Genomic DNA, 14,183 nt, shown 5'->3' on the forward strand with positions numbered 1-14,183 from the left:
TTGCAGAAGAACGGACGAGCCAATGATTATTTATAGCCTTTCAGTTCTGGCAGTGAGGTTTAAAGGATAAGAAAACCTTTAAAATAAGTGAATGTAGAATTACTGAAAGGGCTAGTTTAAGCATTTTTTTCATTTACAATCATTAGTTATATTTTTTTAATTCCAAGATATTAAGGGATACAGGTATGGTTAATATAAATGAATTTTGTTCACAAACAGCGCCACCTGCTGGTCAGTTTCCCACCAGTCTGACCACCAAGTAGTCAAGGAAGTTGTCAGGAGAAAGAAAGAGGCTGCTCTGATGTTCTTCTGCTTAGGAAAAAAATTAGAAACCTTTCTCAAATCTTTCCTAAGCAGAAGAACATCAGAGCAGCCTCTTTCTTTCTCCTGACAACTTCCTTGACTACTTGGTGGTCAGACTGGTGGGAAACTGACCAGCAGGTGGCGCTGTTGTAACATTCAAATTCATTTATATTAACAGTACATGTATCCCTTAATATCTTGGAATAAAAAATAAATAAATAATGAACGTACATTGCAAAATTTCTTAGAATAGCCCCCTCATCAATTTTACATTCACTTATTCTAAAGTCTTACTTATCCTTAAAGGTAGTATAACATTGCAAAGTGTTGCTTATTTTTCCCTTTGCAGTTTGCCATGAAGCTTTGGTTACAAAGCAAAAGCCCTTGGAATAGAATCCTCTTGGACTTACAGGCACTTTGAGCTGGGCTTCGTCAATGGACCAGCAATAAGCTTTTAGAAGAGTGTAGAAAGGGCAAGCTCTGTAGGTTTAACAGTGGGCAGTAAAGCAGGACAAGAGAAGGATGGAGAGGCAATGCAAGCGTATTCCCTGAGATATGTCACAGTGCAAGTGGTTATTCAGCAGTTCCAGCTAATGTCCTCCTTCTGAAGGGAAGTCTGCAATGTCTGCATGTCCCTCAACAGCTGCAGACTCTTCCTGCTCTTTTCCCCGGGTTTATCTTTGCTCACACGTGCCTTCTCCCCATCACTAAAGTGCCTCCTGTCTTTAGATTGTGCCTCGATAGTCCCTTTCTTTTTAACCTTGGCTTGTCCAAATAATTTTCCAAGCTGGTGAGAGAAAAACACACGTAAGAAACTATTGTACTACACCAAATAAATGTATAAAGATCCATAAGATAAGAGACACTGGATCAGATTTACTGAAAAGGTGCTAAATCGAACCAAAAAAATATTGGTGTCTAGCAACTTCTCTTCCTGTCTCTGGCACCAATCACCAATCAGGAGACTGCACAGTTCAAGCCAATCTGGTCCTGACTTTCAACTGCACATGTTCTAGTTGCCATCTTGAACAGGAGAGCATTACTCTGCCTTACAATCAGGAGCATTGAAAAACAATGAATCTGCATAAATCTTGCAGGGCGGCAAATACTGCAAAAACAGATTATTGAAAGCAGTGCTCTCCGTATTCTTTCTCAATTTCCCATAGGGAGGAAGCACACCAGAAACTTCGGCAATGCCTTTAAATCATTTATTTCAGCAGAAATCGGCACAAGCTTTCGGAGTCAACCCCCTTCCCTCAGGTGCAAAGGTTGACCCCGAAAACTTGTGGCAATTTCTGCTAAAATAGATGATTTAAAGGCATTGCCGAAGTTTCTGGTGTGCTTCCCCCCTATGGGAAATTGAGTATGTGGACTGGCCTGGAAGTAGCCAGAGGAGTTGAATGCACCCAAAAGAAAAAGTGATGTGCCGAAGAAATTGTGTATTGATATACTCTGTATTCTTTCCCCCCCCCCCCCAATTAGACAAACTACAAGGAACATGGGGGGGTTGGAGCAGTTTTCCTTTGTGGGGAGCAGAGCTGGGAGTTTCTGACTACCCACACCCCCTGAAGCCTGTTTATGGAAGGGGTAAAACCTGTAAACTTTTAGTTGCTGTAATCTAAAATTTCAATGCATCTAAGAGCAGAGAACTTTTTGGGAGACTCACCATTGCATGATGTTTCTGTACTTTGGTGATTTGGTCTGCTTTTGCCTCCATCCTTTTAACAAGAGACTCCAGCTCTCTTTCTAAATCCTCCTTTAGGCGATCCGAGTGCGCCTCTTGGATTTGCTTTACCAATTCTTGGTGGTCACTAGAAGAAAAATTGTTTCAATCAACCATTATGTTTAACAGTTGCCCGGTCTTACATCAGTGTAAAAATAAAAACTGGGTAAATAGATAGGCTGTGCAAAATAAACAATGTATCTAATATAGTTAGTTAGCCAAAAATGTAATGTATAAAGGCTGGAGTGACTGGATGTGTAACATAACAGCCAGAACAATACTTCCTGCTTTTCAGCTCTCTTGGTTTCCACTGATTGGTTTCCAAGCAGTAACCAATCAGAGACTTGAGAGGGGGCCACATGGGCAATAACTGTTGCTTTTGAATCTGAGCTGAATGCTGAGGATCAATTACAAACTCACTGAACAGTTATGTCCCATGTGGCCCCCTTAAAGTCACTGACTAACTCAGAGTTAGAGAGCTGAAAAGCAGGAAGTAGTGTTCTGGCTATTATGTTACACAACCAGTCACTCCAGCCTTTATACATTACATTTTTGTACAAAATATATTTGAAACATTTTTTTATTTTGCACAGCCTATTTACCCAGTTTTTATTTTTATACTGAATGGTTCCTTTAATGCCACAGACTCCACCCTCCAGAACACAATAAAAAGACAGCAGTCTGTCACCTCCTCCTACCCCCTTAAGGGGTTGTTCACGTACGATGCAGTGTGTGCTATTTTGAGATAATCTGACAATTTTGTTCAGCAGCTATCCAGTTTGGAATTTTAGCAGCCAAATGGTTGCTAGGGTCCAAATTAGCCTAGCAACAAGGCAGTGGTATGATCCTCGAGACTTGGAAGACTGGACTATAGAAAGGACTATTGTGGAGGAATAATACACAGACCTCGGAGGGGTTCCAAGCAATTATTTTGGCCTTCAGAGTTACCCTTTTGTATAGGATTCTCAACAGTAGTGTTTTATTATTACCTTATTTCTAAGGGCCGCCTCTCCTTTCTCTTTAGATAATAGCAGATATGTTGGGCATTGCTTCTCTGTTGTACCTTGGGCTAATTATTCTCAGGGTGTGTTAGCCAACTGGAAGGTGTTAGGATCTCAAGGACTGGTAGAGTCTCCCAGTTGGGAGAGGACGTTATCCCCACTAAAGGAGATTTTCTTATTTGTGTGATAAGAGAACTGCCCAATATTTGGCCAATATGCTGCTCATGTATGTCCAACGTTGGACTACCCAGTTACAGGTAAGAGATCATTATGCTTTTTCAGCAAAGTGTCTAACCAAGTTTTCAAGATAACAGAGATAGCCACTGTGCAAGTTTTGAGCTACCTTAGCAGATCCAGCCTGGTTTTCTCAACCTCCCAACCTGTTGCAACCTCACTATGGAGGTTCTATCTCCCAGAGATCCCTGTGGGTCCCCCATATTATATTGCAGTTATCAGAATTGTCTTTTGCCAAACATAGAAAAGCATCCTACCACTGAAATTGCAGTCCATTTTTAAAATTAACAGTATTAAAGGAGAAGGAAAGCTACGGAGGCATTTTATTGCCAATAGATTAGTTGCAATAGTGCAAGCTAGAATGCTATATTTATTCTGTAGAATGTTTTACCATACCTGAGTAAAAAGCTCTAGAAACTCTCTTGTTTGTTTAGAATAGGAGCTGCAGTATTAATGTGGTGTGACATCACTTCCTGCCTGAGTCTCTCCCTGCTCTGGGCTCAGATTACAGTAGAGATGGGAGGGGGGGGCGGAAGAGGAGCAAACTGAGCATGCTCTTGCCCAGGGCAATGATGTTTAAGCAGAAGGCAGGAAGTCTGATACAGAAGCCCCATGTGTACACAATAGAAGGAAAGAAATGCAGTGTTTCTTTTGACAGGGGACTCAGAGCAACATTACTTTGGGGGTTTACTGGCAAAGTTAGATGGACCTTTCTGATAAGGCTTACTTAGTTTTAACCTTTCCTTCTCCTTTAATGAGTAGCAAACAGGTTTGCCTTTTCTTTCTGAAGGAAGGTGATTCATCATAATGGTATGAAATCCTCATGGTTTGTTTGCTATAAATGAGCAACCTGTGTGAGGAGTGTAACATTCTACTGAAGCAGAATAACAAGAAGTAATAGAACGATCAAAGAATGACCCCAGTAAGTGGTCCAATGAGATTTTCTATTACCGCACACCTCCTTCCACTTATTCTGCGTAGTGGTGCTGGTCTTCCATTGACCTTGCCAGGTCTCCTTACTGCTTTGTAATTTTGAAAAACGGTCCGCACACACCAATATTGCAGTCGGGGATTGTGCCCCTTTTATTAATGCCACCAACAATCAACAATCAACGTTTCGGGGGACACAGCCTCCCTTCTTCAGGGAAGAAGAAGGGAGGCTGTGTCCCCCCGAAACGTTGATTGTTGGTGGCATTAATAAAAGGGGCACAATCCCGACTGCAATATTGGTGTGTGCGGACCGTTTTTCAAAAATACAACCCAGTAAGTGGTCCACATCTTACAGGGGACCTATCACCCAAACATAAAAAGCCTTATAAAAAAAGTACTTTTTAAATTAAATATGAAACTCAAATCCATACCTGTTATAAACGCATTTAAAAGTCTCAGCTGTCAATCCTATATTGCTTGCCTTAGGCATAGGTGGCGGGGCAGGCAATTACTTTCATTTTCCATTCTGTCTTTCCTAGATTTCACTGCTCTCCCCACATTCCCCCTGCCTCCTCTCCATCTAATTGTGTAGCCAGTACATGGGCAGTTATGTCAGGTCCCCCATTCAGGCAAATAAACAAGATTTTGGCACGAGGCAAAGCGTGCCTTAATAGCAGGGTCTACAAAATGGCAGCTGCCGTCTTGCTGTGATTTTGAATTCCAAGACTGAAAACAAACAAGATCTAAATCATTTTTATAGTGTAAGTGAAGTCTATTTTGCTTGGCTAACATTGTAAAACAGGATTTGGAATTGGCTTTTACGGTGACAGGTCCCCTTTAAGTTAAGTAATCACCCCCTATATAAATGTCAGTATTGCAGTTCTATAATAACTTACAAACTCATCTGCCCAAACTCATCCTCCAGCGTGAGCAAAACCTCAGATAGATCTTGGTAAGAGCGAGAAGATAAAACGGGGTCAGTCTTCCACCTTACTGCACTCTCTTTCCTTTCAACAGGCTGATCGCTCACGACTCGGTCATTGCACAAGACTTTATTATGTTGCTTCATCAGGTGCAAGACATGCTGGACATTGGCTCTCACGGAATAGCTGGTGCCTGTGGACTGAACAAAAAAAAAAAAAAAAGATGCTATCAACCCCATGCAGAAAGTGATTTCAAAAGGGCGCATTCTTATGGGTAGCTGTTTACATGGGATAATCACACTAAGCAGTCTATAAATCATAATTCTGCTATGTCAGGCAATTTGGCCTGGTTTAATCACTCACAAGATAGTCTAGGCTATGTAAGAACATGTAAGAGAGCATCATCCAATTTACAAGAGCCACAATAGCTCTTCATTCATCCAAAGCAGTAGCATAGGCAAATCAACATATAATGTTTCACCTGAGAATGAATTCCCGATCAGAAAATAGATGGAGGAGAAACATTTCTTTTTAAAGGAGAAATAAAGCTTAGCTAAAGAAGTAGCTAGAAATATTGTACATTATGTTTTGTGCTTCTGTACCAGCCCAAGGCAACCACAGCCCTTTAGCAGTAAAGAGCTGTGTCTCCAAAGATGCCCCAGTAGCTCCCCATCTTCTTTTCTGCTGATTCACTGCACGTGCTCTCTGCTGCTGTCACTGACTGAGCTTAGGGACCCACTCACAATATACAGTACACATAGAATAGAAATGTCACAATATAAGGCTGATTAGTAATTAATACAGATAATTACTACATAGCAGCACATAAACCAGTGCAATTAGCATCAGAATTAAATAATCAGCCCTGTAGCATCAGCTTATATTACAGGGAAGCTCATTTTCTGCTGGATAATTAGTGACGACCCCTAAGCTTAGCTTCTCGACAGCTGCTCAGAGCCCACTGAGCATGTGAGTGTCACAGACACTTTCCAAGATGGTGACCCCCTGTGACAAGTTTGAAGTCCTGGATCATTGCTGCTATTGACAAGCTGAAACTTTAGGCTGGTGCAATAAGTTCAGTATATAAAATGGCATTTTTAGCTACATTCATTTTTAGGGTTTAGTTCTCCTTAAAGGTCCGCATACCTACCTTTCCAGCAACAAAGGGCACGTCTCCTAAGCTCAGGCGATAGTGGGGCTGTAAGTGTGAAACACTGGAATGGATAGGCTTCTGGAATAAAATAAAGAAAGAGGCATATACAAATAGAGCATCTGCTACAGGAAGTAATGGAAACAAACTCTAGGTAGGCCCACAAATGCCAAATACCTTGTCTGGCTGCAGTGACTTTGTGCTCTTTGCTTTTACTGGTTTTGCTGGAGGTGTCAAGGAACGGAGCAAAATTCTGTTGGTTTCCAACCCTGTCTGGAGCTACAGGAAAAAATAAAATATACATTTTAGAAAAACAAATGTATTTACACAGTAATGAACTAAATTTGCCACCTCCCTGTAGAATAATACACTGGATGTACTTTACAGCAGAACTGGTCAGATTATGCCAGGTTCCTTTGAAAATAGTTTATAGACCATGGTCTGCATTAATAATAATACTAAACATTTAATGATTTTATCAGCTGTAATAAGCTCAGTTTTAAGTTGCAACAGAGGGCAATTTCACAGCATTTAGCACCCATTTGAGCTACTAAAATTCACACATCCAGTATGCTATTGCCCTTAAAGTTATAAAATCATGCAGTAATATGATCACTACATTTCAGACAGGATCTCTTGCTGGAGTTTAAAAGTATTATTACCTGGGCTGCTTTCTCCTGCACCAGTTTGCGCTGATGCTCCTCCTCTCTAAGTTTCTGTTCAATTTCACTGATTTTTTTCTAAAAAAAACAAACAAAAATGGTGTCATGTGATATAGATGTGTGTGTAAGGGATCTCTCCATAAACATCAATCTGGGACACAAGCAAAATGCCCATGTAGAAAGAAAATAGACCTTAAATGTATTAAATGCCCCTTAAAGGAGAAGGAAAAGATAAAATTAAGTAAGCTTTATCAGAAAGGTCTATATAGATACACTAGTAAACTCTCAAAGTAATTCTGCTCTGAGCCCTCTGTCAAAAGAAACACAGCATTTCTTTCCTTCTATTGTGTACTCATGGGCTTCTGTATCAGACTTCCCGTATTCAGCTTAAACCTCCTTGCCCTGGGCGTGAGCATTCTCAGTTTGCTCCCCCCCCTTCTCTGCTGTAACCTGAACCCAGAGCTATCAGTGAGCAGGGAGAGAGACTCAGGCAGGAAGTGATGTCACACCAAGCTAATATGGCAGCTCCTATCCTAAACAAACAGTGTTTCTAGAGCTTTTTACTCAGGTATGGCAAAACATTCTACAGAATTAATATAGCATTCTAGCCTGCACTATTGTGTCTAAACTATTGGCAATAAAATGCCTCCGTAGCTTTCCTTCTCCTTTAATATATCTGCCAAATAAAACAAAAGGTGAATATAGAATTTTCTCCATTTGCTTTGCTTATTTAAAAAAAAAAATAGCCTTGTGTAGGACTGTGCTGTTCTGTAAATATGTTCTTTATCACATTACATAGCCTTTCATTTGTGTAATAACCCCTTTATAAAAAATGAGTCAGGGGCACAGATTGGAAAGGCAGGGGTTGGGGGACAGCCATTCTGTAGAGGAGACTATAGTAAAATGACCCTTGGATATATAGGGGTTGCTTCTTAAACCCATGTATTATTTCTTTAAAAGGTAAGTAATGTGATGACATAAAAATAATCCAATTACAATTATACAAAAAAATATAAGCACAGATATAGACATTAACCGCTCTGTTCAAACCACAAGATTCAGTGTCTACAACATGTTCTGTATTATGCTTAGCCTCCTCCAAATGCCAGCAAAGAGATTGTCAAGCACAAAAGGTTTCTTTGACAAAGTGCTTGTACATTGCTATCCTTGGGAAAGAAACAGTCCAGGTCACAGATGATGTTGTAGAGGGGAACATCAGGGAGGCGGTTGATTTAGTTTGCAAAGAGCTGTTCTACATGGAAACATGCACAGCAGCTCAACGGAATGTAATCACCAACTGATGCAAAGCTCCGCTGTAACTTGTAACTTATTCCATGACAAATAGCAATTAGCTATAAGCATGCTAACAGTCTGTACTTCTGTCTAAAGATTTGGCAGGAGTGTGGAAAATTGGACATTCATGTGGTAGAAGATATGGAGAAGGCAGCCATAATCAGCAAGGTTTCCGTTAGGGATGCACCGAATCCTCGATTCAGTTCGGGATTCGTCCTTTTTCAGCAGAATCCTTGCGCCTGGCCGAACTGAATCCGAATCTTAATTTGCGTACACAAATTGGGGGTGGGAAGGGACATTGTGTAATTTTTTGTCACAAAACAAGGAAGTAAAAAAAGTTTTTCCCACTTTTTTCCAGGATTCGGATTCAGTTCAGTATTCGGCCGAATCTTTCAAAAAGGATTTGGGGCGAATCCCAAATATTGGATTCAGTGCATCCCTAGTTTCTGTAGATTCTTGAATATAAAGGTGTCAGTGAAGTGCTACTGACCTCGGCAAGAACTTGCATTGTAGTGAGTTTCAGGTATTCCTGCTCCAGCATATCCAGCTTCTCTAATCTGGCTTTTATATCCAGCTTTTCTACAACACGTTTGCCTTCAACGGATACCTTTAACAGAATAAAACTTGCTTTCAAAAAAAGCCACTTGTAGTATCCGGTTAGAAAACTGCTGATTGGTTGATATAGTACAATTTATTACATATGTTTGTAACAATCATAACTAGAGAGTACATGATTAAAAGGGACCTTACCTGCTTCTCCAGTACAGATGTTCTCTCGCTTTCTGCATTTTTTACCATGTTTCTCATATATTCAAGTTGTTTCTCTAAAAGGCGGCATCGGGTTTCTGCAGCCGACAATTGCCCACACAAGTCTAGTAATAAAAAGCAGTGCATAAAATGAACGTTCGTTACAACCATGTTTTGGAGCTAGTGCACCAATCAAATACACTAACTCTCAATTAGGCCTTGCACACACACATGCTTCTTTTCTGTGTCTACTGACTGTTGTACTGTGGTTCTTCTGAAAGACTTAAATGGCAGTCAACTATTACAGCACACACATGGTAGATAACGGCCCGGATTTCAATCCGAAATTTACAATGTGCACAGTGACAGGCAGTTGCAAGGACCACATGCGGTATTGCCACCATTCACCAGCAGACAAAACACGCCAAATAACCAGTGAGCCAAGCTTTGTGTGATCATACACGGCCCATAGGTCATCTCAGTTAAGAGTAGTAGAGTTAGCAATCAATGTCTGTCTGTCTAGGGGCTGTGGTTAGCAAGAATTCTGTCTTACTGTCCACTGTCTAAGGGTAGGACTACAGGGGCTTGTTCGCGCCGAAAACGTCTGTGTAGTCCTACCCTTATAGTGTACAGATGAGATTTAACATTCCTCCAACTCTACAGATACAGCCCTGTATTGAATATGAACAGATAAAGCGATAGGCTTGGCCCTTTTGAGAACAATAACACAATACAGTGAAACCTCAATTTTACATCCCTTGAATTTTCCCCTCATCTTACATTGTTGCTTTGTGGTCCCACCTATTAGTGATGTGCGGGCCTGCCCAATACCATCGGGTTGGGCGGGATCGGGCTGACCCCGCATTCTTCCTCGCGAGTTACTGTACTCCTGCTTTCTCTGCCCGCCACCATCAAATGCCGGCTTCATCTATTATAGACGATGCGCCTGCTCGCCCCGCTCCTTTTGTGATATCATCGGCGGAGCAGAGCGGTTCTATAAAAGCAATGCGGAAGTCGGATGTGGGTGGGCGCGGGCTAAGGGAGGGTGGGTTAGTGTCGGGGAAATCCGGACCCGCACATCACTACCACCTAAATATAATGAATAATACTTTTCCCTGATTTAACATTTTCCTGGATTTTACATTTTTTTCTGGTCCCCTGAAAAACGTAAAATGGGGATTCTACTGTATTTAGTATCATGCTTGCTGATATCCTCTTTGTATTATTAATTAATAGCAACCTTTATTCTGCTTGGACACATCCTCCTTTAGTTGGTCTCTGGAATGGACTTGCATGTCTAGGCGTTCCTTGTGCTCCTGTGTCTCATCGGAGAGGCGCTTCATATTCTGTTCAGCATTTAATCGCTCAAGCTCGAGTTTACGGATTTTTTCCTGAAGATTTTTCAAAGCAGAAAAGATAGCTGTAGGGAAAGAAGACATAAAAACATTAAAGTAACAGTCCAGCGCCAAAAATAAAACTGGCTAAAAATAAACAACATTTTCAGTATAGTTAGCCAGACCCAAACTTCCTCCTTTGCCTTCTAGGCAAAAGAAGCCCCCCTATAAAATATATTGGATCTAACTGTCAATGAATATCTGAGTGAAGATAAACTTTCAGATTATTTCAGAAACAGTACAGAATTTTTAATTGATTGTATTTACAAAGTTTATTATTTCAGTATTCTGAAGCTTGTATTACATTTCCGTTTCCCAGTAGTTTCCCTTTAATGCCATAACAAAGAAACACACACACAAAAAATGGACATTACTTGCATGATACCCATGTAGAGGGTTCAGTAAATGAGGGTGGTGTTATGAAATCTGATTTCACCTAATTTAATAATGGGATAATACCGACATCCCTTTTCCCTACAAAAAGCACTCACAACCTTACTTCCCAGTACGTTTTTGGTCAACTAAAATGCTCTAAACTTAAAAGTAGTCATGTGACATTGGCCTTTTAGATTTCTGGACCTGTCTGCTTCCTTCCATTCTTGTGATTCTTGTACATTCACCCCTTGAATGAATAAAAAAAAGTCCAAAACCTCTGTAACATTAGGGCATTGTTTTCCAACCAATTTCCAGTTCAGCGGGAATAAAGATACAATCACCCTCTCTGTTTAGGATAGCAGCTGCCATATTAGCTTGGTGTGACATCTCTTCCTGCCAATAGATGTACACACAAATCAGCCAAACTAAGGCCAACAAGTGGGCACTAGTGATGTTCAGCTTGATCCGAAACCCACATGTTGGGGGTGAAATATAGGTAACTATTGCAGGTTTGGGCTGGAGCAGACAGGGGAAGTACACTCCTCTGCTCCTGTAGGGTAGGGGTTGGGTGGGGGGTTCTACAATAGCAACATTTGAGGGTGGGTAGAATTTCCCTTGACCCACACATCACTACTGGGTGCCTAAATCATCCAAAAAATATACTGGTTTAACAGCTCAACCCAAATAGCAAACCTCTGCATGTATGGCTTGCTTTGACTACCTGTCTCCAATAACAAGGTGTACCCCCTATGCACAATACTAATTTTATACAGGTTTACTTTATACTCAGCCTCTTACTGTTTTAACTCTTTAGGTGTGTGCAGTAAGCAGTCGGTTGTGTTTCCCAAATAGTTCTTACCCAAATATAAAGCTTCATACAATAAAGTGCTTGGAAGAGGTGAAAGATGAGTAAAATAATGCAGTATAAGTAAAAACACTTGTTACACTAGTACCAAACTCTTCACCTCTGCTGTTGCTTTCAGGATAGACAAGCACTGGTTTGCCCGGGGAATGGAGCAGCTCTGAGTTAATAAATGGTTTTCCTCTGGGGAAAGCTGCATAGGAGCTTGCTGATTCTCCATCAATTCTGGATTGGTCTTTAGCATTCCCCACCATGGGGCTGTGCAGCTACAAAAAAAACACAAAAAACAGTTAGCATTGTATGTGCCTGGTTATACCAGAGGAATAAAAACAATATTAGAACCTAGGCAGAAACTGGATTCTAACATGGTCATGGTGACTTTATTTAGGCCACTTCATTGACATGAGCCTCAAGCACCATAAAGTGTTCAGTGAAGGCCACAAAGACAGAAGTGAATTATGCGTATATATGTATGTACAGCTCTGCATCATATAGGAATACACATATTAGGTACATGGGCAGAAGCGCTATAAAACAAGGGCTGCATTTGTGCCTGAAAGGGTGCCATGTTTAGTACATACAAGACCCAGCAGATTAACCCCCAACCAAACACAACAATACATGGTTGAAAAGGTTTACTATGCCCCAGTGGTGGATTATGGAGATGTGGGGGCCCACTGGCTACATCAGCAGCCCCCCCCCCCTTCTCGGCTACTACTGGGTCCGGATACGATCATATCTAGGCACATGTGTAACCAAGTTCTCTAAGGCAGGTTGGGTTCGGCATGTGCCAGATGTAGGGCCCTAGGCTACATTCACAGACCCACACCCTTCTAGGCTACTACTGAGTCTGGATACGTTCACATCCAGGCACGTTTGCACCCGAGCTCTCTAAACCAGGTTCAGCGTGTCCTAGTAACATCACGTGTCTGGTTGCACTTACACATGCCCCTTGCCTGCCTTCTTCTCCCAGCAAGTACACCGGCCCAGCACCACAAACAAAAATAAATATTTAAAGGAAAATAGAAATAATCACACTGGGAGCCTAGGCTATAGCCTAAGAGAGCCAGACCATTTAATCGCCCCTGCTATTCCCTTGTATGACAGAAAAGCCGCACAGCCGACTGCTGTTCTTGCACCTACTGCAGCTACAGTTGCACAGCTCTGTTGAAGTTACAGGCGCACAGCTTTGCTGCAGGTACAGGCGCACAGCTCAGGTACAGTTGCACAGCTTTGCTGCAGGTACAGGCGCACAGCTCAGGTACAGTTGCACAGCTTTGCTGCAGGTACAGGCGCACAGCTCAGGTACAGTTGCACAACTTTGCTGCAGGTACAGGCGCACAGCTCAGGTACAGTTGCACAGCTTTGCTGCAGGTACAGGCGCACAGCTTTGCTGCAGGTACAGGAGCACAGTTCTGCTGCAGGTACAGGTGCCCAGCTCAGGTACAGGCCCACAGCTTTGCTGCAGGTACAGATACACAGCTCAGCTGCAGGTACAGGTGCACAGCTCATATACAGGCGCACAGCTCTGCTGCAGGTAAAGGCGCATAGCTCAGGTACAGGCGCTCACAGCTCAGGCGCAGAGCTCTGCTGCAGGTACAAGCGCACAGTTCTGCTGCAGGTACAGGTGCACAGCTCAGCTGCAGGTACAGGTGCACAGCTCATATACAGGCGCACAGCTCAGCTGCAGGTACAGGTGCACAGCTCATATACAGGCGCACAGCTCAGCTGCAGGTACAGGTGCACAGCTCATATACAGGCGCACAGCTCTGCTGCAGGTAAAGGAGCATAGCTCAGGTACAGGCGATCACAGCTCAGGCGTACAGCTCAGTTACAGGCGCAGAGCTCTGCTGCAGGTACAGGCCCACAGCTCAGGTACAGGCCCACAGTTCTGCTGCAGGTACAGATGCACAGCTCTCCTGAATTTCTTACTGCTGCCATACAGAAGGAGGGGCAGTAAGTATTTCCAACCTGTAATCCATGCAGGGAGAGGGGCACAATTGCCAGCACAAGTGGAAGCTGTATATGTGTGTATCCCTTACTGATTTCTGCTTCTCTGACACATGAAATAACGTAGCACAAATAAAATAAGCTTTCCTCCACATCTGTTAATCAGCTGGCTCCTGTCAGGAGCCACAACCAGCAAAGTAGAGAAAAGAAATAACCGAGCAGCCACTGCTTCCCATAGCAATTACACATATAATAATATATATATATACACACACACAGTGCATTGGAGCTGTATTGCCTTATGGCTTAGAAATAGCAATTCCGCCCCTTTTTAGTTGCTCTTCAGCCCACAACAGCCTCCCTCCCAATTCTCTCACCGGTTTCCATGGATACGCAGAAGCCGCCATGTTTCTCTGGGTGTATCGGGAAGCCAGTGGCGCAGCAGGGTCCCAGAGTCACAATTCGTTCCCTCCGTTTCAATAACACACACCTACACTAACACGGACACCTTTCCGGCTGCTGGGCGGGGCCACTGAGTTTGTGGGAGGAGCTAACACTATTCGCACGCGTTCACAACGCCACGGACCAATCAGATGCCATGTTAGCGTGCGAATTACTTTGACTGCACATACAAAA

General features: G+C 42.4%; 1 protein-coding gene across 1 annotated transcript; it reads right to left on the reverse strand.

Moving 5' to 3' along the window:
• Nucleotides 1-458: 458 nt before the first annotated feature.
• cep57.S (centrosomal protein 57kDa S homeolog) lies at nt 459-14,098 on the reverse strand. Its single transcript, XM_018250347.2, has 11 exons — nt 13,925-14,098; nt 11,701-11,863; nt 10,207-10,386; nt 8,970-9,091; nt 8,710-8,826; nt 6,927-7,004; nt 6,442-6,543; nt 6,265-6,345; nt 5,088-5,314; nt 1,970-2,114; nt 459-1,090 (listed from the first exon to the last, which is right to left on the reverse strand). Exons 1-11 carry the CDS (start codon nt 13,952-13,954, stop codon nt 881-883), a joined length of 1,455 nt encoding a protein of 484 aa, XP_018105836.1. The 5' UTR covers nt 13,955-14,098; the 3' UTR covers nt 459-880.
• Between the last annotated feature and the right edge of the window lie 85 nt (nt 14,099-14,183).

Source organism: Xenopus laevis, chromosome 2S, assembly GCF_017654675.1.
Source record: "Xenopus laevis strain J_2021 chromosome 2S, Xenopus_laevis_v10.1, whole genome shotgun sequence".
Lineage (NCBI taxonomy): Eukaryota > Metazoa > Chordata > Amphibia > Anura > Pipidae > Xenopus > Xenopus laevis.

What these genes read in the sequence shown, in the direction of transcription:
- cep57.S (XM_018250347.2), bottom strand. Translation starts at nt 13,954, where the DNA reads ATGGCGGCTTCTGCGTATCCATGGAAACCG. An exon ending in TGTGTCCAAGCAGAATAAAG is followed by an intron (nt 9,092 to 10,206) that starts GTTGCTATTAAT and finishes TTTTATTACTAG; the next exon opens with ACTTGTGTGGGCAATTGTCG. An exon ending in TGCAGGAGAAAGCAGCCCAG is followed by an intron (nt 6,544 to 6,926) that starts GTAATAATACTT and finishes TTTTTCCTGTAG; the next exon opens with CTCCAGACAGGGTTGGAAAC.